Source organism: Carassius gibelio, chromosome B5, assembly GCF_023724105.1.
Source record: "Carassius gibelio isolate Cgi1373 ecotype wild population from Czech Republic chromosome B5, carGib1.2-hapl.c, whole genome shotgun sequence".
Lineage (NCBI taxonomy): Eukaryota > Metazoa > Chordata > Actinopteri > Cypriniformes > Cyprinidae > Carassius > Carassius gibelio.
Window position 1 is genome coordinate 30,208,873 of NC_068400.1, and position 24,820 is coordinate 30,233,692.

Below are 24,820 nucleotides of genomic sequence, written 5' to 3' on the forward strand. Positions count from 1 at the left end.
ACATCAAAGAATCTCAGGGGCAACCTGCGTGACAGACATTGTATTAAAGCAACGTGGGTAGTTTGAAAAGAAGGGAAGAAAAAAATAAACCTGGCTGGATCAGGAACCCTGTCTGAGAAACGTTCACTTCCCTTTTTTTTAATCTACATCAGATCACGAGCTCATACAATTTGGGTTCGAGACAGAGATTAGATGGGGAAGCAATGATATGATGGACACTTTGATTATTTTACTGGGTTGCTTTGATTTTGCCGGACGAAGGTGGAACTATTGAGAAACTATTGGCATTAAAACAGCAGCATATCAGATTTATTTTATACTTGCGTGCTGTTGTCTGAAATGAATCATTTTAAATAATTTCATATTTACAATAAGATTAAATTGTGAGGTGGTGGTACTTCACAAATCGATGGAATGTCAATGATCAACACTTTTAATACATTCATTAATAAAATCACACTTTATTTAAAGGTCCAATTCTCACTATTAACAAACCATTAACTACGACATTTGCCTTGTTAAACTCCCAATTTGCTGCTTATTAATAGTTAGTAAGGTAGTTGTTAAGTTTAGGATTAATAATATGTACTAATAAACAGCCAATATGTTAATAATAGGCATGCTAATAAACACTTATTATTGAGAATTGGTCCCTATTCTAAAGTGTTACAATTTATAGATTTTAATATATTAGTTTATAATAACATAATACAGTTAAGGTTAATATTTGCAATGTTTAATTTCCAGACATACAAATACATTTTTAACAATTCACAATTTTTATAACCAACAAACATTCCAAATATTATCTGTATAAAACAACATTCACCTAAATTAACAAATGCTTTAAAAACTAACCAATAAGTAGTTTGTGATACCTAATGCATTGACTAATGTTAGTGAATTAAACCTTATATAATAGGCATCTGCTAAATGCTTAAAATGTAGTCACGCACTACCCTGAGGACTTAGAAAGGATCTCATGAAACATCTAACATAGCCTCAAATCAAGTTAAAGGCAGTACAAATATGTTGCTTCTTGTTGTTGCAAAAATAAGACATCGAGTGGCTATTGGCGGGCAAAACATGTACAACCTAGTTCACACTATAAATACAGAAACACAGCATGTGTGAGTCCTAAACTACTCAGAGACTCCCGTGAGACAAAATAACACATCAGAGAGGTGCGCAGTCAGGAATCTAAATTTGTGGAGAGGAATTTGGATAATACCAGCAGGAAGCAGCGGGTGAGGCCGCAGAGCGTGGCTGGGCGAGGAGTGAGGTGGCAGACGGGGAGGAGTCTCCGCAGACGGTTGGAGGGCTTAAGCCTGGCGGACAGGGGCTTGTCAAATGCAGCTGTTGCAGACACTGATTGATAGAGTTTGTATTCCAGCTCAAACCTGAAAACAGCTTGACCAGTGCCAAGTAAATTGAGTAAGTGGTCTTTTCAAACAACAAAACTAACAACATCGTCTGGAGACAGAAATCTGACAAAAAGAAACGTAAGTAGTGTGCCCATAACCAGTATTAAGAAACTCAACATATAGTCTAGAAAAACATTGTAACATTCTCTTAAAAAGAAGAAAGAATAATGAGTGCAATGGACACTAGATTTAATGAATAAAACAAAACAATAACACAAATAATATAATATAATAATCTTCGATAAAGATGCTTATTACGATTCTGAGCCATTATAAGAAATATGGATTAGTTCATACAAATATTGTATGTTTATATTGCATGTACAATATATTATTAACATAAATTCCACACTCACACCACATGACAACCAACTAATAAACAACAAATAGGTTATCAAATAGCTAATTACATTTACAAATAATGGTACAAATCTGATCTCTTTAAAGGACTTTGGTTCACCTGCTACTAAATCAGCATATGTGTGGCCCTTGACCTGAGGGTTACAAATATGTCAGTCAGCTCATCAAAACATGTGGCAATTTGCATCTATGTCTCCAGTGGGTTATAAAACAACGACAAAGAAGTAAAAAACAAAACAAAAAAAAAAACACTTCAAAACCACTTTCCACTTTGAAGTTTGATTGAATCATATCCTGCTAGGTAGCACCTCCTTCTCTTCCAAAAGGCAGATGAGTTGACTGAAACTTTCCTTCACGGCCTCCATATTGCTCGTCGTGCTGCCTGAAAGAATCCATCGCTTCCCTCGGGCCAGCGGCTGCAATTCTAAAAACTTCTGAATCTGAAAAAGAAAAGAAAAAATAGAAACATTTATTCAATTATGACTCACTCTATCCAATATGTATTTATTTATTGAATATTTATTCAATCATGAGGCTCTATATACAAATTTTGGTTTGTCTAAAAAAAAAAAATTGGGTTCAATTTGGTGAGAATCCAAGAGGCCTTGGGAAAAATTCTTTTTAAAGAAAAAACAGCCAATGTGATAACTGAAATCCTGTTCAATCAAATAACTGAAACGGAGTCTTTTTTTATGTTTGGGTTTTAAATGACTTATTTATTTTGCCTTCAAATTCCTCAAGATCCTCTAACCAAATTGCAGCTATAATTATGACATAATATTTTATTATGCCACCCTTAACATAAGCAATGAAAACATTTTTAAGAAGGAAGGTTGAAATGTGTTGTCAAGTTCAAAATGATGTTTATACATCCTTATCATTAATTAGGAAAAACCGTGAGATGTCAACCTGTGTATGTTTCAGTCTATTAAAATAGTGTTTTCTGGGACCCCAAACAGAACATGAGGGTTATTTTACCATAACAATAAGACTTTCTCTTTTCTCTAAACAAATCCTCCAGAAAATCCATAAACAGTTTTTCTACATTTCCAAATGGTAAAAAGCTTAGTATCTGCTTATTAGGTCAAAACATTCCTCACAGAACAGCAGAGATGCATTAGTGTCCAGGCACTGTAACGCGAGGTTCATGTGCAGCGGGGAAACTATGCAGATTTAGTTAACAAGTACTTGACATACTCAAAACTGTTAGTAACAGCTGATTAAGAGGATCATATGTCAAAGCTTTGTGCTCTGTGCTTGATTATACTTTTATGTCAGCACTTCATTATAGCATGAGCAGATCAGAACCATCTGTTAAATTTGACCTATTCGAGGAATATCATACTGCTTCTTCTCAAAAGACACAACATGACTAACTCTGTAAGTCATAGCAGCGAATAGTGTCATTTTGCAGGAGTCATTTGTAATAATAAAAATCAGGGGTATAGCATTAGTTCGGGCAGGTCACGATAGTCAAGCCCTATCTACCTATAAGAACACAACACCTATCTAAGCATTCATATATAAGGTCCCTTGGTATTATCAGCAGTTTTCACATTGCTCAATAGCTAATTAGATCAAGCATCCACTTCACAGCTGCAGTTTCACTCTCTTGAACATCTTCACAAGCTAAGTTCCTTTTAATGCTCTCAGGTTATCTGAAACATGCGTGTTGCTAAGGCTATCTGAGTTGCTTAGGCTTGCTTTGTTGTTTTCAGTTGCAAACTTGTGCTAGTTTATGCTTATCTGTTGTCACTGGCAACATGCTTGTCGCTGCAATGTGCTTAACGGCGGTCTTATGTCATTTCATGCATTCTTCTAATCAACAGTTATTTACACTGTTAAGAGTTGGATTCTTATGCACGCGCGTGCAGTCAGCGACCCAAGTGAGACCAAGACCACACCGCTTAACGTTTCTTTCAGTGGTTATGGAGTCATCGGCAGCACTGCAGTTACTTGCTCAAGAAGACTAGGCGAGTTCAAGATGAACTACACTAGCCTGCCCCTGGCTGGAGAGAGTAGCTGCTAGCAGTTGCGGCAGAATTAAAAGAGACGTCAAGTCGTACACTTTCTGCTCCTTGTAATGATGCTCTCGCGGTGTTTGCATACTCTATCACATGGGAAGTGAATTAAATGCAATATTTGTTGAATACAGACATTTCAGAAACAGAAACACTTTTTATATACTGCTTATATACAGTGTTGTGCTAGTTACTAAGAAATAGTAACTAGTTACAGTTACTAGTTGCTTCATTCAAAAAGTAACTCAGTTACTTTGTTGATTACTTACACATGTTCCCATTATTGCCCTTTTATGCGTTATGGTCTTTACAAACACAAAACTGACTTAAAGTAATTTTTAAACACTATTTTATTTAAGTCAGACCAGCACAAACAGAATATTGTATATCACAATGATTTCTGAAATAAATAAAACAAACTGAATAATATATTCAGAATCAAAAACTAAAGTGGCTTCTGCATCATAAAAGCTCTGGAGCCCATAAAAATTTTCCTTTCACAGCTTAAGTATGAAAACTATTTACAATGTACAACATAACACAAAACATTTTGAAATAAATAAATGAAAGCAATCTGAATTATTCAAAATCAATAAAAAAAAAACTCAACACCAAAAAACTGCTATTATTGACAACCATAAATTATATGCATAAAAAAAAAATAATCGCTGCTAGACTGCATGGATTCACAGGGAGTTCTTGCCCAGAACAGAACCATACCGCCAATCCAAACTGTATTGCTACAGTTGCTATTTGTCAGTCATCTTTGACGACAGTTGTCCTGATAGTAATCCCATTTATAGAAGGAAAACATTTAATGTCCCTTATAACCGATCTTGTATCGCACTACAATCCTTCAAACTTTTTAAAGTCACAAAAGTTTGGACTATTGACAGTACCTAGCATATCAAAGCCAACAAAAGGAGATACAGCTTTTTCACATTTGGCTCCAAAATTCTGAAATGGCTATCCTGAAAATGCTCAGGGCTCAGACACACTTTATCAGGTTAAATCTAGATTAAGACATCTCTTCAGCCGAACTGTCACATATTGCACCTGATAGACTAGCATGTCAGCTTTCTATCGCAGTTACTAAAGATTGTATAAGCACCGGTCTGAACCCAGAGTTGACTGCAGATGATGCCAATAACTAATGGACTTTCAAGATCCTTATATCACAATCATTATCATAATCATAAGCTGTATTTACTGCATTGATGCATTGCTAGACCTTTGGAAAATATTATGAGAACCACAATAGTACTGTATAATGTTTAGTTTACATCCTTCACATTACACACCGTCAGTTCCACACTCATCAACATTTTATCAAGCTATTCAACATATAAATCAACTATGAGGAAATACAAATCAATAATATATTCAAATTTAAAGACATCACCACCTTTTTGCTTAGTTTGGAGTGAAAAATCATATCAGCATACTTTCAAAATAATGGGTCAAAATAGTAAGATTAAATAGATCAAACGTGACACTTTTATAGTAGTGCTGTCAAACGGTTAATCAAAACCAAAAAAAGTTTTTGTTTACATAATATATGTATGTGTACTGTGTATATTTATTATGTGTATATAAATACTCACACAGGGTATATATTTATATTTTAAAATATTTACATCTAAATACATTTATATTCTTATATTTTATAATATACATTAATATATTTAATACATAAACATTACATATTTTTTCTAAATATATACATGCATGTGCTTGTATTTATATATACACATGATAAACATACACATATATTATATAAACAATTAATCGTTTGACAGCACTAATTTAGTGTTACAAAACATTTCTACTTCAAAAAATTATTTTCTTTTACACTTTCTATTCATCAAAGAATCCTAAAAAGAAATGCATCATGGCTTTGACAATCTTCGCCATAATAGAATAACTTATATTTTAAAATATATTTAAATGTTATGGATTATTTCAAATTGCAATATTTCATAATATAACTGTTTTCTTAATTTTGTTTCAATAATTGCAGCCTTGGTGACTTCTATCCAAAGCTTTTTTTTTTTAATCCTACCAACTCTAAACTTCTGTATGGATGTGCATATTTAAGTTCCTTTTTTTCTGAATGACCCTAATTGATATGAGATAACGAGGTATGAGACATAGTGAAAACATGATATCAATAGATATTTAGTGTAGATACTGACAGATGGTCATCTATTACCTTCCTCAAAACAAAAGAGACGCAGCATCAGATGTCCCTAACCAAATGAGATATCCTGCAAAGTTCTGGTAGATAAAAGCACAAGGAAATAGAGTTCACCGGGCAGATAAAGTTAGACCAGAGGATATGTTGCTACAACAAACAGATGCAACTGTATCTATCGTTTCGCAATCTGCAAGCATGATGTACACTCTCTGCTAATCTGATGATAACAGACAGAAAGACTTGAAAAATAAAATCACACTGTTTAGTGTGCTGAGTCTTTTGTCTAAAGCACTCTTAATGGAATCCACCTCAAATAGAATCACATACGAAGCACTTGTTTTTGCAGCGCTGGCATCTAACTGTGCCATGTTGGGATTTATTAGTGTCTGCTGTTTTCATGACAGCCTACTTCACTGAGTCAGAAGATTGTGTCTCGTCTTTCCTCCGGCAGAGTCTTTAGGGGGCACTGAGCTGTGCCTCGCTCATAGTGTAACAGGAGTTTAATGACAGATTAGGTCACTTCAGCCCGGGCCTGACCGACCCAAACAGTGTTAACAAATCCGTCTTGGTAAAAGGAGCTGCCTCGGGTCTGCTGGCTTACCAGTCAGTCTGTCCGTCTGTCTGCAGCAGGCCCCCTTCTGGAGAACACAAGGCTTGCACTGAATCTGTCAGGTCACATAAATGATGAAAAACAAGAGCGTAAGACTTTCTTTCGTCGTCATGAATAAAAGTGTACATTTCTTTGGCTTTGCTCACGTTAGTTTGAAGTTGCATGACAAGGCAAGCTTTGCACAACGGTGGCAGATGGCTGTTGGGGTGACCACTGGATCATATAGTCAAGCCTTCGGGACACTGGGAACAATGATTGGACTAGCTGAACATAGAGACCAGCTTACAGCTTTGAAATGTTGTTGTGTCGTCTAGTTCCAGAAATTTCCCTTACCTTAAAGTCACTATGGACAGAATGGTAGAACAAAAACAGGAAGAAAACAACACTGTACTTCTTTCAAGCATGACTCATGCCATTTGAATGCGTTGAAGCCTTCTTAAGCAAATTCAATATTAATGTGTTTTGTCCTCATGTAAAGTAGACTTTATGATAATTAGAACAGATAAATGTTTCTAACTACCTGGAATATAAATGTTCAGTTTTCATGGCTTTTTTTTCCTCAACATTTTCAAAAGAGGCTTTTACAAGTCAACAATTCATTTTTTAATTCAATTAGTCTGGTTGTTTGATGAAAAAGATTAAATGTAGTGTCAAAAAACACGTTAAGAATCCATACAACTGCAGCAGCGGAGGACTATTATTTTGCTGCACGGAACTGAGGAAGAACGGATGACAACAAGGTTTAATCTTTGGCTGTCCAATCAGCAGAAAGTAGCATTTAATTCCAGCGTAAGTGTAGAAATAAAATATTCAAGCTGTTTATTCCTTTTTTTAACCCCTGAATGATAAATTATGCTGTTTTCTTTTTTTTATTAAAACAGAAAAGGAGCCGCTTTCAAATGTTTCTACTTTGAATATTAAATACAAAAATGAATGTTTGGATGATACAAAGATCATTTTGGTTTTATTTTTTGCTTTTACGTTCAGGGGTAGAAAACAGATAAATAATTGAATATTCGATAACGACATGCAGACTGGGGGCATTAATTGTTTCTTTTTTACCAATCAGTCAACCAACGTTCAACTCATGCAACATATTTTTCCTGCTATCAAAAAGTCGTCTTTTTGTTCCCTCAATTGAAATGACCAATATTGCATTCTGAACAATACAACACTGTTACATAAGCAAGTAATGCTTATTTCAATTGTCTCTTTTGAACATTCTGTTATATTGCACCTACATGCTCTCAACTAACTCTCAGAGTATTAGTAGACTCTTTATCCCAACAGACATTCTACTGACTATACATAATTTTGCAGGTATGTCAACTTATTCTAACTCTAACCCTATTTGTCTAATAATAATCTACTAACACACTAATGACTGTTAGTAGATATGTAGGTGCAACATTACTTAGTCAACAGAATATGTTAAAGGGACCATTAAAATAAAGCATAACACAATCAGAATATAAGACAAAGAAGTGATATGAAAGAAAATAAGACCTGTTTTCAGCCAGCTGATACAACAAAATGCTAATTTGTTACGTGTGCGAGGGTGGGTGGTAACTTTTGACTGATGATTGCACAGGGGGCCGAGTGTGTCCTGCTGATTTTAGGCCAGCAGAGATTACCATTACATCTGATGATCTCAAAAGAAGAGCCATGAGAATCAATGGGTGTTGGCACAGGTGTCACATCAGAAAAACACAAATCGGGAACTGTCACTCCTCCAAAGAAAAACAATGATATGTTAAGTACATCAGTGTAAATTACTACAGTGAAAACAGCAAATGCGCAGATGAGGGCTAGAAGGGATTAACAATTATCAACTGTTTATTCAAGCTAGAACTTTGTGGCCCATCTATATGATGAGAGGAGACAATCTCTAGCCATGTGAATGACTGTCTAAAGAGGGCCAGACATGGCATGAGCTGAATGGGGTGTCTGGCCTGCACAAATAGGCCAGTGGCCAGAAGCCGAACTGTAATTCTTCTCGTTGCTCTCTAGTCAGCGTGAGCTGCAACAGATCCAGTCCTGCTCTGGAGTTCTCACCATTATGTATGTGTTTCACAGTCAACTGCAGATATGAATGTCTTTTCATTTCCATTCTTGAGGTTGGGGCTTTACCAAGGCAATTCAGGTTACAAGTCATTCTCTTGGGTGTGATGGATAAATTCCATGTGGGTTTGGAAACCGCAAAACTCTTTGGTTACTTGCCCAAGCAAACAGCCACTAGACCATTTCATAGCATCAGTCAGAGTTAAATGAACATAAATGGGTTTCTATGTTGAGTTTTGTTTATATAGCACCACACGGTACTGTAGATCTGAATAAAACGACTGGGGCTGTAAAACTGCCAGAGGGAAATAAATATCTGCTAAAACTCATGCCTTATTCATTTGAAAAATGAAAATGTATAATCAATTTGTCAGCAAACATCTCAAAAAATTTGTCTGCCGTCTCATGTTCAATTGCAGTATTCGTTAAGCTTGTGTTGTCAAATGAGCTCAGACATCGCGACTTTTTGTTAAAAAATAAAGCTGTTTTCGAGACAGCATGGATGTAGCATATATGTTTTTATGTTATTACCATTAACTTAGCAGTTGACCATTAACTGATCAAGTCGATCTGGATAAAGCATCTGTCAAACACACAAATGTAAAAATGAAAGAGAAAAAAAGACAAAACTGAAATTGCTGAAAGTTTTACATAAACTGGTCAATTTCTTGTGTGCTCAAAGTCATCCGTGAACATGAGCATTTGTGCTACGTCGCTGTAGATAGACAGCACTAAACAACTGTTACACTAGACAGAAAGTCCCAACTGAAGAACATCACTGGGGCTCACCCTGGGCATATAAGGGCGTGCTCAGATATCAGAAAAAGCCAATTACTCTGGGTGACAAGTTTCCCCCTCAAGATATCAGTCAGCTGTGGAGAACACACTTGAAAGAAATGTCTAGATATCGCCAGATGCACTTACCATGAAATTGAGCTGGTCTCACTTGTTTTTTCAATGTCTAAAAAGCCTGCAGTTGTGTGCTTGGCAAGGCACAAGGCTTTCAAAGAGGCCCCATAAAATATCACTTACAGACAATATCTAATGCTTTGGACACAGATTGTGAGAGTATAATCTTTAAAGAGCAATTTTGAAACAAACAGATCAACTTGTTAATGGACTTACATAAACCTACAGGTTCAAAGAGATTTATCCGTTATTAGTAGCATGTGAAGCATGGTGATTTTAGCTAGAAGTTTACACAAACAGCCCCCCTTTCTACATTCTTTACCGAAACGGTTACATCTACATAAACATGCTTTCTCAGGAGGTGTTATCTCTTCTAGTCGTTAGTGCTGTTTATCTAACCATTTCTCCACCTAATCTCATTCACATGGCTATAAATTATAGCAGTCTGTGTATGTTTCAAATGCGTCTGATATGTTATGTGGTCTGCACCGATTCATGCACAAATCACAATAAATCCATATTGGCGAAAAACTGTAAGTTTTGAATACTTCTGTCGTCTAAATGCAAATTTTGTCAATGTCTTGGAGCACACTAGCTTATAGATAAACTTAATGCTTTGTACACTAAAAAACGTTTGATTTCATGGGTACTTTAAGACAAGTCAGATAGAATTTGGTATTTTTAGAATTTAGAATTTTTGCATCATTTTAAATTCTAAACAAAAATGTAAATATTAATAACAAATATAATAGTATTAAATTGATCGCAATGAAACATAATAACTTGATCGTTAAAAAGGTGAAAAATTCATCTTAAATCTTTGATATTGTCATTGTCAACTCGATAGTTCTCCTGTGAACTCATAGTATAGTAAAGTGTCCATCAGATGCAAACTTCAAAGTCCTAGTGGATGAAGAAGGTTATCTGGATATTTGTTGCCAACCTTGTAATTTATACTGCTCGTTTAGGCATACTATTCATTTGACATTTTTTTGCATACTATTTGAGGTACGAAGGCATGTTTGGCATATTCTAACACTGGGAATTGACTGTGGGTGGTTAGTAAAAAAGACAGTTTTGTGCTATGAAATTCAATGTGGAACCCGACCCAGAGTGTGGCAGAAAGACGGACTGAAGTGAGAGTCCCTATAAGTTTGCTTGGATGCTTAGGTACAGTAGGTCCCAAAATCCCAGTGAGGAGAGTGGGAAAGACCCAGCCAAGATCAATAACCCCAAAGCTTCACTGGAACACCGCCAAGGTCTTGCTGGGCAACAAATGAAGACTTTAAGCGGTGCGGTGCCATACTGGCCGGAGATTTACTGTCTTGTACCGCTCAGATGGAAGAGGAGCTCCCTAAAAAGCACAGCCTTGTGAAAGAGTTCAAAGCAGACTAATTCTACCCTCACTTTCTTCTAAAAGCCAACTGACCAGTGCCAGATCAGAGGTGTCCTCCGGAGGGTCATAAATCCAGACGGCACAGGGACACTTATCGTGGTCCTTTCCAAGGCTTCAAAACAATTCCTACTGCTCTTAAGGCCCAGGGACTGTGATAATGTACTTTCCATATAAGCAGCGACTACAAATGCATATAAAAGATGTCTCAGATATATTCCCACTTGGACAGAGAAGAGCTTGACCTTTCTTTCTTTATTTTTACAACCCCTTATGTTAGTATTGATCTTTTTTCCCTTTATTTTCACTGGGATTGAATGATTACCAAAGCCAGCAGCTGTTGTTTTAGTGAACTACCAGATTTCACTAGCTCCAAAAATTTAGGGGAGACCACCATAACGAAGTATGTGAAATGTATGCGTGCTATACATCAAACATTACTAGGGCCAGACCACGCACCAGTGACACTTGTCCATAGGCAAATCCCACATAATGCTTACGCTGTTGCTTTTTAAACTCTTGCACGGATTCTGATATTCTGCCATTAGGATAACGAATGGATTGAAACCATTAACTTCATATACAGCAAGGGAAAACTGCATCTTACTTCAATGTTTTGAAGCCAGTTTTGAAAATCAAAGGCTGTACTCCTTAAGAAAAAAATTTGTCCAAAAAAATGTTTTTTTTTTTTTCAACAAGGGCACATTCATTTTCTATTTCAAATAAATGTTTTTACTTAATATTACTATTTTTATTTGTAAACAAATGATTGCAGACTTCTTCAGAGACTTCTTTCAAAATAATAAAAATCTTACAAAACCCCAACTTTAGTTAGTGTAATAGTGTAAATATTGTTTTTAAACACATGTATACACAATTGACATTTAATATATACATGATGGACATCCACTTCAGCGTCAGCCTATGATCTGTTGTCACCGCAGCTAAACTGTTGGTGGAAACGTTCTGTGTGTGTATAAGGGGAAACCCTCTTTGACTGGATTAGTAAATAATTGGCAGGGTCAATGACTGGGCCTCAACTCCTGCACTGACGGCAACCCCAGCACCGTTTATGGGGAAGCAGAGGCTGTGACACTGCTTGTCTGGACTTAGTTCAGATTTCCAGTAACTCAATTCATTACGAGCTGGGAAAAGTGCCCCAATAGCTAACATCTGGGCTTTGCGGTTTTAAATGGGTGAGTTGGCAGCCTCCTTAAACCTCACATCCAGAATCCATCTGTGTGCACCTTCCCCAGACCAGCCCTTCACTACCTTGGCGGTTGGAGGAGGTCTGGGTGGTGGCACAGCAGACCACACAATGGGGCTCAGGGGGCCAGTGAAAGGCGGTAAAACACCACCGACCTTTCCCTATTCCCTTCGCTGGCCCACCACTTTTTACTTTCCCAGCTCTGACAGGTGAACCACGGGAGAGAAGCACAACAGAGCAGCTCCCAACACACACACACCGCTCTCTCTCAAGATGATTTAAAACACACTCTGAGATGGAACCCCCACCCCTTTCCTGTACCTAGTGTCCTGGGACCTCAATCTGAAGTCTGTGCTTAAATGCAGCCTTTTCTCTCTTTTTCTTGTGTGCCCTCACCTCACTGTAGTCTTGACAACAGCTTAAGCATGACAAAGTCAAGAACGGGGACGCCGGGAGGGGGGCATGGGGGGGACTGTTTTCAGTAAATTGAAAACATAGCGAGTGAGCTCAAGGATATTGATGGAGCAGGGAATAAGAGACAGAGAACAAAAGAAAGTAACAAAGAAATATTCGTTTACTCACTGGCTCAAATCAGATCTGATTGCTGAGTTCATATATTATCATACAGAACTGACATATTTAGGCAGTACAGAAGTATCATAACCTGTTCAAATTGTTTTCCAGAATATATTAGTCATTTCATCTACACTGGACCCTGAAGCCAAATGTATAAATTTTGTTTCATCTGTACAGATTTAGTATACATGAATTTTGATTGATTTTTTTGAATTTATATCTATGCACCAGTCAAACACCCAGTCAGCATATACCAGCCTAATAAGATTTGGATTCACTGGAAGGTATGCAGTTCCCATACATACCACATTAAATCATTATTCAGAAAATGAATTCAAACTGAATTTCAAACATAAAGAACAATGATGTATACTAGACAAATCATTTAAAAGTTTTTCCATTTGAAGATTTATAGGTTGCATGGACAGGGCAATGACAGCAATTTTTTAAAGCACCATACATTCACTGGTCTCCATTGACTTCTAAAGTAGGGAAATAAATACTGTTGAAGTCTATGGGGCCATCAACTGTTTGATTACCAGCATTCTTCAAAATATCTTCTTGTATGTTCAACATTAGAAAGAAACTCATACAGGTTTGGAACAACATGAGGGTGAGTAAATGATGAGAAGATTTACATTTTTGGGGTGAACCATACCAACAGACTAAAGAGATGGATGGATGCACAGGAAGGTAAATACAGATAGACAGCTGGATAGACAAACAAAAGAACAGACAGACAGACACTTTAATAAATCTGGCAACTCGATATTTTAACTTTACCTTATATTGCTGTATCTATCATCATATTTAGCTGAGCATATTAAATGAAAAAAAGTAGCAGACTATGTGGGCTATCTCTAAATCCACTTCTTTTCTGTGTAAGACATGCAAATCCTGATCTAAACTAAAACATGCTACTACAAGGTTAGGTTAGCACTAAAGTCATCAGCGTGCATTTAAATTGAATTCAGTTCAAACTTGCATGTAGCCATTTAATTTATCACTAATATCCTCTTTAGCCTTTAGTCTAATCCAGGCATTTAGCATTACACAAAACAGTCAGGGTGATGCCTTTTGAAACAGCAAACTATTCACACTCACAAAAAAGCGCATTTGCATCTTAAACATCCTCATCCCCGAGTAGAAACAAATGCTTCTCTTGAGAATATAATTTGTCACTTTGCCTGCTCTTCAAACAGAATTTAACCAATAGAAAAAAGATATGGCAGAATGAAGCCAGATTCCCAGCGTTTGATCCCTATGGCTTGGCACTGAATAGGGGGTCAGGTCAGATGTGAATGGGCTTTCGGAAGTCTTGCCCGAGCCTGTAGCAGCCAGTCTTCTGACCTCGCCTGCCGACTCGACAATGGAGAGGCGTTGACCACAATGTGAGTCCAGCTTTTAAATACAGGCGCGACACTGAATAGAAATTGTTGACTGAATGGAGTCTCTTCTCGCCGCGGTAAGGACCTTGAGGGGTCAAGGTTCATCCGTGTCCAGCAGAGACGTGTGGGAACAGCAAGGCAAGATGCCCACACAGCTTGCCCGGTGCCCTCTGTGTTAAGACCTAACCCAGAGATGGGCTGACCAGCAACTAAATGTGACAAAAGGTTGAGGCAGTGTTAGTGAGAGGATGACTGGAAAAAAACAGCAAAGAATTCAGAGTAAATTTACATCAAATGTAGAAAGAAATGCTATACATCCAGAAGAAATCCTTCCTACACAGGTTTAAGTCATCAAACCACAGAAATATTTTGATAGACATCAAAATGTCTATCAAAGCCTAAGAGCCAAGAGCAGGAAAATATGGACAAAAACAGAAAAAAGATTGGGAACTAGAAATTCTGCAAACAATATTAGATATTATTATCAAACAGTGTGTTTCTGCCTTGTTTCAAATCGACACTCCATGTCCAACATCACAACTTTTGTATCATCTAGTAAGTGGAGTTTCCCCACTTGTAAAGGCTTACACAAAATCTCAACTAGATCAAATCTAGGAGACAAATAAGCAAGCAGTTTACAACAACAGTGTAACAATGTGTTTTTAACATTGATAATAACAAATAATTTTTTCCTGAGTGTAAAATCTGAAAATCAGAATGATTTCTAATTTTACGGATCAATTAGATTTTTATTCATTTCAATCTGAATTCAATTTAAATCAATATCAGTTCATTTGGATACATAGTCAATCAGATTCTGTATATGTCAATTTCATTACACATTTTTTCAAACATCCATTAAATATCGAAGAACAGGTTAAATACTACTAGCTTGACAACTATCGAGTTTATGGTAATTGAATGGCTTTCCTGAGGTAAATGTAATGTTATGTGACATTGTTTCTGCAGTTGAAACACTGATTGAGCAAATACTGTACATCATACAAGACATAATACTGTACATTTTGGTAACTGTTTGTACAACTGAAAAAAAATCTTGGAGTCTATTTTGATCCTCTTCTTTAATTTGAAAAGCATTTAATGAAGTTGTAAGAGTAATGTTTTTTCAACTCAGATCGGAGGTAAAACTACTTTCTTTCTAGTAAAGATCTTGAAATTGTGATTTGTGCACTAATTTCCTCTAGTTACAGATGATTCAAAATGCAGAAGCCAGATTGTTAACAGGAACTAAGAAAAAGGATCGTATCTCCCCTGTCCTTGCCTCATTGCATTGGCTCCCTATAAAATTTAGTCAGTCAACTTTAATATCCTCTGTTTTTCACATACTGCAAAATTTGACCCGGGTTATATTTATATCTCATTAGGTCACACACAGCCTCTAGGTCATTAAGATCTATTTCCTTCATTCTCTTTGTAAATCAAAAGGTGATCAAGCTTTCTCTGTAGTCACTCCAAAGCTCTGAAACAGTCTACCTTCGAACTTTATGGCCTCTCTATCTCTGGATGCTTTTATTTTGTGCAGTAACTGTTAGTAAAGATAATGATTCATTGGCTCAATTGTGCGCCAAAATGTTTTACTATTTGACAAAATTTGAAAGCTGAGACTCTGCTTCATATCATTTTTTTTTTCACACATTATTTGAAAACAGCATAAATAAATGATTGGGATTTAAGAATCAATATCGGTTTAATAATAAAAAAGAGAACAGATTAAAATAGAGAAATCAATATTTTTTAACCCAGCCCTAATAAGAGACATTACAACCACAAGAAGACAATGTAGAACTAATGTGTCTTTGCTGTTCCTGACGGTTTAGCTTGTGAAAGGCCTAATCTCAAAGGCTTGCATCAGTGTCTCCTCCAGCTGTTGACTGAGACACACACGAAGCAGTGGTTATCTGGGTGCCCATCAGACCCATCATTCCACACGTAAAATGCCAGTTCTCTCACCCAACAGGGGTTGTTGTGGTTATTTTGTAAGATTCTATTCTGGGGAAGCAAATGGTGTTTAATAGGCACTTGACTCTGAGCATGAATTGAGGGTGTGCATGGCCATATTATGTGTGTCATCACACACTATATTTGCATCCACAGTAGAGCTGTTATCCTGTATTTAGAGGTAATATCTCCTATGTGTAAGACTTTGGGTTATGCATAATTGCCAAAACCTGCCTGTTGATACCCTTTGTTCTTATATGGGCACAACATTTATGCACTTTTAAATGGATGTGTAAAGACACCTCTTAAAACTACTATTTCCCCTCAAACAGGTCAATTTAAGATAAAGATTTTAAGATTTCAGAATAAAGTCACATGTAATGAACAAACAGCAGGGACTTAGACATGGTCATACCGGCACTTACGCCTCTTTAACTCTTTCCCCACCATTGATGAGATATCTCATCAATTAAGAGACAACGCTTCCCCGCCAAAGACTACTTTTAAGGCAATCTGTGTTCTACTGTAAGAAAAGCCTTAGTGCATGCCCTGAATGAGTTATCCCTTACGAAAATTAACCATGGTTTTACTACAAATAAAACCAAAAAAACAAGTTTACTACAGTTTGCTAAATTAACCATAGTTTAACCATGGTATTTGTAGTAAATCTGTGGTTATACAAATGTAGTCAACACACCAAAAATCCATGGGTTACTACAGTTTTACTATAATAAAACCATGGCTATTTTTCGTAAGGGATAGGACTTCTGGGTCTTTCGGGTGCGAATACAAGACGATCATCATAAACAAAAGGATTTTTTATTTTTGAGGGATGAATAGCATTTTTGTTGAATCTGATAAAGGATAATAGGGAAATCTATCTAATTCTTGCTCTGAATATGGCAAAATCATTGTTGTGTTGAACCACCACATACGTTCCTATAAAGGACATCAAACAGTTCTGCGGTAGCTTAAACTACATGCAGTCATGTCAGTAATAGACCTTTCCCATTTAAGAGTCTGACACCTTATTAAAACATACAAACATCTGAAGTGGCAAAACAGGAAATTTGCTCTCAAATGTGCATGAGAGCAATGTGCATGAGAATGTGTTTTCAATATACTCATAAATGCATCCAATAAAGAGGTACAGGAACCAAGAAGCTGATTAAACCTTAAACGAAATGAACTGCAAATGCTTCATTCTGTGGAGTGATTAAAACATGTTTTGCTAAGCATGTACGGTGACAACCATAAAAGCATAGCACCCAAAAGCGTTAACCCTCATGTTAATTCCAAACCTGCATGACTTTCTTTAATCTAAGGGAAGATATTTTAAAGCACGTTTTAACTGATTTTGTCCAAACAATGTCATAAAACTCATTGGACTTCACTTCTGGTTTATGAAAAAAATGAAGCAATTTGAAAATTATTATTATTATTTTTTTCTTTTCAAAATATATATTTTTTTCAAAGAAGAGAGACAGTCATGTTAGTTTGAAATAACATAAGGCTGAGAAAATGATTGCAGAATTTTTGGGTTAGCTGTGCTTTTATTAATTCATCAGGCTCAACTTTTCCTTATTTTGGGTGTACTAATTTACACAATGGATGTAATGGATGGAAATACATGAAGTAACAGTGCATCTGAGAATCAGAATACAACTGCTTGTGGAGTTTCATTATCTTCACTGTGTACAAAAATCTCTGATCGTTTCCAACTTTCAAGCCTGGTGTTTAATCTCTCTTCTGTGGAAATTTGTTTCCACTTCAGAATAACAAATAAAACAGACAACAGTGAGATAAAGTTGAATAAAAAATTACATTGAGAGATATAAAGTTGCAATTACAAGAAATACAAGAAAACTTTTATTCCATATTGTGAGTAAAATCTGAGTGAAATGGATAATAATAAAACAAAAAATGCTGGGGCTACTTGGTTCTATCTAATGGTTGTTGATTGGATGTAGGCAGATCTGAACGTTAGCTTGTAGTTCACTTTTGATTAAAAATTACAAGCTCAAAGGTATATATATATTTTTAGAAAATAGAGATTTTAGAGATTTCGATTTTTTTTATTTTAACTTTCACTGCAAATTGTGAGATTAACGTCACAGATATGCTAGTCACAATTGTGTTAAAAGTCACGATTGTGGGATAAGACATCATTATGAGATATAGGTGCAATTATGAGAAATGAAGTTGACACTAGCTTAAGATTTTTTGAGTGCTTCTACACTTTTGCCTTCCATGTGTATAACAAAACGACAAAGGAAATGGCACAAGAACACTTGATTAGTATTGTTAAAGGCATTTTGAAGTGGTAGCAAACAGCATTGAATGCTGCTTTTAATGTGGGTGTGGTGTTCTTGGTAATGCTATGATAGACATGATTGACTGGATTACGTAATGCACTATTTCCCGTATTTCCATTGGCTGAGGCCAGACCTATTTGAGAGTTTTTTTTATTACTGAACAATGACCTCATTCGAAAATGGCTGCCAAAATACCTATTTGGAAAATATCTTAATTACAGAGAGAGACTGACTTGGCTGTGTGCTCATCTTAGCGCACGGCTCAATGCAGTCTCGCAGCAAAAGGGCTCTCCGCATTCTGACATCTGCTGAATTACTCTGAATAACTTGAAATCTGGCAGCACGCTCTGGCTTTCTGAAACTACGACAGTGCTGACTAAATTCTATCGATTCTGACCTCATAAAAATCACAATGCACTCTTCATGGCTCCATCATGTGTGTACTCGTAGAGAAGGAGGAGATGAGGAAAGTTGTCGCTTTTGTTAAACAGCAGCAGTGATTTGCACGATCTCACTGTTTATAGAGAATCAAAGCTGGTCAGCATCTCTTCCCAGGACACCTACAAAATCACAACACTTTGCTTCCCTGAAAAACAGTCTGTACAAACAAAACAATCTGGAGAAGATAACGGCTGTAGCCCACCATGCTCTGGACCATCATCCCTGTAACACTTTCAAACTGAGCAGTCCATTGAGAAGTGATTTGTTTACTCTCTGCTTTTCTCTTCTCTTCTCGTTTGACAAAAAGCATTGTCCACAAAATAAAACTTTGATACAAATATACTGATTGTAGAAATAACAGAAAATGTCATTTCAAATGTTTTGTTTCTGTTTGTCATGCATTACTTTTGCGAGATCTCCAGATTTTTAAAATCTTGAAGGTCAATAAGTGTAAAAAGCATGAAGCAGAATGAAGAGAGAAGCAAATGATTGAAACTTGTTGAAGTAAATAAATCCATTAAGATAATGACTTCTGCATTTTCTATGACAGTTATAAGCTTCTAAATCACATTTTTAAATAATATATCAATTTTAAATATTTTAAATATATAACTTAATTTACTTTGTCAAGAGTGAACTTTGCCTAAGAATCCAGTAATCGATTAAATCAACCCATTAACTGCAGATGTTTTCTTGTGTAATTACCTGGTCTGTGCATCTCGACTCTTCACAGATCATTCTCGTTGCAGACCGATTTTGCTAGAATAATTTCATATAAACTTAATTTTCAATGAAGTTAAGAAGAATTCAGGTAAGTTGGGACAGTTTATTTGCATATTTTTTAAATAAATATTGCATACTTTTAAAGCAAAGGGTCTTTTTTCTTTTTGGGGAAAAAAGAATGATATTTTAGCATTTCCATCATTCTAAATTATATACAAATTTTGACATGTACAACAACATAAGTAACAGTTCTGTTAACTACTATTGTTTAGAACACTTTATTCAAATTGTATAATAAAAATAACATTTGATAATAAAAATAATTTTATTATTATTATTATTAAATTATTAAAATACTGAAATATAAATACGATGACCAATAATTAAATAGTACAGAAGCATTTGAAATGTATTTAAAAGTATTAATGTTTTTTATATTACATTCACTTTGACACTTAGAATGTACAAATTCATTATTTCTTTTATAGCTTTACAAAGAATAAATCCATGCCAGTGCTGGGACAGCATTTTCAGTTCACTACCTGCCTGATGTCCAACACGTCCCTCCCACCATAGAGTCCCACTAGCGTCACATCTGCCATGTGCAAGACCAGTGACGGAACTTAGACTGCTTTTTTGGATTCTGTGTGTAGAATGAGTAAGAGAACACCATCGCCTCACACACCACAAGACTTGAAGGTTCACAATGTGCTAACGGAAACATATTACTAAACAACAACCAGTCTATGAACAAGCTGTCCCCACACTTGTAATTATTAAGCTATTATCATACATCCGCCAGAACTAAAACTGCCCAATTGGAAGATAAAAAAATCTATAACTTGAGAAAGTATTAGATGCTAAAATGGAAATGAATTATATACAGATGCAAAAAAAATGAATGGTCTGATAATAAGAAGCCAACTCTGAGACATACCTTTTAGATGTTTTGGGTCAGTTTCATTAAGAAATTTATGTATTTTATACACCAAGGATGTATTCAATTGATTAAAGTGACAATAAAGACATTTACAATCTAACTTCAATACTTTCTTTCTAAAAATCAGCTTATTAGAATGATTTCTGAAGGATCATGTTACACTGACGACTAGAGTAATGCCTGCTGAAAATTAAATCAGTTGCATTATAAAATGTATTTAAATACTTTAAATTGTCATAATATCACCACTAGGTCTGTTAACCCAAAACCCCTGGTGTAAGCGATTAAATATATAACCAACATGAGGCTCTATTCATTTATCTCTGTCACCATTAGAGAAGGAAGAAAGCTTCAAAATGAAGTTTAGGAAGCGCCCTTTATATGCCCATTGTGGTCATCCCCATCTTCAACATAAGAAGAGGAACTATGCAGAGAGAAAGGGAAGCCTATTAGCGCAAGAAATCTTGTGAGGATCCGATTCACGCTGCGAACACTAAAGCTGCCTGCCACTCAATCCCACTCAATATGGCTCCGACAAAAGGGCCTGTTTACGCAGGCCTAGGATGAGAAAAGGATAACCTATGAGAGCTGGAGGCCAGGGCGACATAGATGGAACAAAGCCATCTGATTTGGTCGCATTCATTTCAAAAAGGTCTTTTCCCGCCCTGAAGATCATCATTGAGACTTAAATAAGGAACCTTTGGGTTGCTGGGAAAGAGAGGAAAAGCCCTGAGGTCCGGAAGCACGTAGCACTGAATGTTCCCCACTGAGTGTGTATGAATGTGTTAAGAGCTGGGAAAACAGGACTGAACGCCCCTGTCGCGAAAACCATAGCAATGCCAGGAGATTTTCAGAATAACAAGATGTCTCTTCAGATGTGTAGCCAGTTTATTTAGAGTAATATTCAATAAACAAAGCAAGAGTTTGATTAGCAGGCATCTCTTGTGACAGCTTCACTCTGAAATCACACCTGCAGTTTTATCTTGAATAAAGAAATACGCGCAATTGTTGACTTGTTTTTTGCAAGATACGATATGAAGATTAAAATGTATTCAAGGCTGCAATTATTTGATCACAAAAAAATATAAATATTCTGAAATATTACGATGATTTAAAATAACATCTAATTTTATATATTTTATATATCAAAAGAGGATGTCAAAGCGCTTTAAAACAACACAGAGATATTTTTACATAACTTCACATTAAGAAAGTCATATAGGTTTTTAATGACAATTTTTTTTTACTTTTTGGCAGTATTCTTAAAGGGGGGTTGAAATGCTATTTCATGCATACTGAGTTTTTTACACTGTTAAAGAGTTGGATTCCCATGCTAAACATGGACAAAGTTTCAACAATTAAGTTGTATGTTTGAAGGAGTATTTTTTTACTTTTTGGCAGTATTCTTAAAGGGGGGTTGAAATGCTATTTCATGCATACTGAGTTTTTTACACTGTTAAAGAGTTGGATTCCCATGCTAAACATGGACAAAGTTTTGTCACAAGTTTCGGAAAGTTTTGTCACAAGTTTCACAAGTTCGGAAAGGTTTGTCACAAGTTTCGGAAAGTTTTTTTCAAGTATGGGTCTGTGTGACGTTAGATGGTGCGGAATTTCCTTATATGGGTCCTAAGGGCACTTCTCCTGGAAGAAGCGCACGCACGTAGAGCAGAGCAGAGCAGAAAGATTCACTGACCAGAGCGAGAGAGCGAAATGTCACCAAAGCACAGCAGACCAAAAAAAAAAAAACAGCATTAAGGGACCAGTGGATGGAGTTTATTTTTACAGAGCATCAACGGAGTTGTGCAAGTGTTTTTATTTGTTCCCTGCATTTCGAAGATGCTTGTTTTACAAACAAGGCTCAGTTTGACGCCGGATTTGCGTATCGTTTATTTCTTAAGGATAATGCAGTCCCAACGAAAAAAGGGTCACGATCGTGTGTAAAACTGCTTCAAATATCTCTGTGTTGTTAACTTAGCTATCGGCGTGTAAGCACATCAAGTAAACAACATGCGATGTTGGCATCAAACTGCACCTCCCACATGTACACCTTTAAAAAAAAAAAAAAGACGACATAAAGTGGAACTTAGTAATTTTCCAAAACCGCTAAGCAAATACATACAGTTTCAATACATACTACATAGAGACGTCCTGCTGTAGTCATTGATGCTGCTGCTCTTGTTCAAGTTCAGCCTCGGGATCTGATTCTGGATCATAAATATACGGCTGAATCTGACTGTTAGTCATGATTTGTTTTGGATGATGTTTTTTTCCTCACGGTAATGTCACAGCTTCTAAACGCTCTCAACGCAAAAGCCTACTCGCGGTCGTGATTATTTAGCTCCGCCCACACACCACGCCTCCAGGCGCTCGTGTTTTTCCGGGAAAAAACGGTACAGACTATCTTTCTCTTATAAATATAATAAAACTAAAGACTTTTTAGAGATATGAAGGATGCCGTACTACTCTATAGGTTCTCAAGATTAAAAGGATATTGAGTGAAAATGAGCATTTCACCCCCCTTTAATTTATGTAACACTGTATAATCACAGCATTACTAATGTGACAAAGCAAATAAAAACTTTCTTGCAAATAACATGATTTAATTATTGAAAATGTAATGTAAATGTAAAAGTAAATGTTTTTAACTACAAAATGGTCCGAATGTGACAAAAACGACAAAAATAAGCATTGTGGTACTCATAGACATGTCTCCCCCGATGTTCAAATGAAACTCACGCTACTGCTAGATAATACTGTGCTCAGCATATGAGGACAACATCCTGGCAGTAATATCATCTGCAGTCCTTAAAGTGGCTTTTTTTCCTTACAGACTAAAAAAAAGGGGGGCATTATATATGCCCCAGAGAAAAAGTGATTCCAATTACAGGTAATCCTACACTAAAGTGTATGGCAGACAACAGAAAACATGTCTGTTACAGGATAAAAGAGAAAACGCTTAGTTGAAGGACAATCCTCTCAATTACTTCAGTGTAGCAAACGCCACGAGAAGTACACAAGTAGTTTATATGACCTAAATGCACATAAAGCAAGATAGCTCTCGACAGCTCGCTAAAAAAGCACCGCTAAATGTCTGATTTTACCTTTGCGAAGACTTCTGTGATCTAAAAAACATTTTTCCATGACTTTTGGCTCTTGTTGGACATGTTGAGATGCAGTAAGAGTTACAAAGTGTTCTGTGGCCTAGTTACAGAAAGAGAGAAAGCAGGATGGAGACACAACGATACTGGCATCAATAGCATGACTTCTCTGAAACGCTGCCTCCAAAGGTGTAGCTGAGTGATATGTTGGTTAGCTTTATCAAATAATTGGCCTGCAGGGTACAATGTCAGAACATCCTTTATTGCACAATAGCAGCCTTCAATCCCCTTGTATTGCTTGCACTGTGCCTGAATCATAAGTGGTCACAACATCTTAAATTTTCTGAAAAACAGACAATTACCAGGATGTATAATATTACAAGAACTATTGTGGACAGAAAACTCAACTTTCCTTTGAGTGAGAACAACTGGAATATATATGCCCTGCCCCAGAAAGCATGTGTTATGGGCAGCCTGAACAAAACACAAAGCTCACATTGAACAAAGACCAAATTGGAAAGTGCTAAATAGTTAAAACTGAACACATTATTCTCTATTTCAACAGTCCTTGGCTCTCAGAAACATAAGAACACATTGCTGTGCTTCTTCTCTGTGGGTAATTACGCCTGTTGATTAAATCCATTCTAATCTAATCTGGCCACATCATCTGAAACACACACAGTTCTGGTGGTGGACGTCAGCTTTGTGTCTGGGTGGCCTGTCTGGGTACAGACATTAGCTTCAGCTAATGTCACTTGGTACGATCCAAACTCGGCCAAGCAACAGAAACTTGCAACATGTGGTCAAATATGGTATTCAAATCAAAACGCTCCATGTTTTTCACACTTTTCTTTTTCTTTTTAGACTATAACCAAATTAAAGAAAGAATACGCTTCAGGGTGTCATCAAAAAGTTCAAACTTATTCTTGTATGAAACAGATGGTACAGATATGGCATCTACCAGCAGGCTAATCGGCCAAAACATGACCCCTTGGGCAGACAAGCATCACAAAGAACTGGATGTTCTTCAAATGTGCCTCATATAGCAGCTCCAGGAGTTATTTTAGTTTTATTTTATTTATATGCCATTACTATTTATTTTGTATGTTAAAATAGCTTTTACATTTATATTTTCATTTTAGTTTAAGTTTTAGTAGTTTGTTTTTTTTTTGTAATTTATTTTAATATTTCAGTATAT

The 24,820-nt window shown here is 36.2% G+C and overlaps 1 protein-coding gene across 2 annotated transcripts in view; it reads right to left on the bottom strand.

Annotated features, from left to right (window-relative positions):
• Positions 1 to 441: 441 nt before the first annotated feature.
• Positions 442 to 24,820, bottom strand: part of LOC127958406 (ADP-ribosylation factor-like protein 15) — a 103,567-nt gene continuing 79,188 nt past the window's right edge. For both annotated transcript variants that reach the window (XM_052557272.1, XM_052557271.1), the window contains exon 5: positions 442 to 2,224. In XM_052557272.1, coding sequence (XP_052413232.1) covers positions 2,072 to 2,224 — 153 coding nt within the window. In that variant the 3' untranslated portion in view covers positions 442 to 2,071. The remainder of the gene's footprint in view (positions 2,225 to 24,820) is intronic.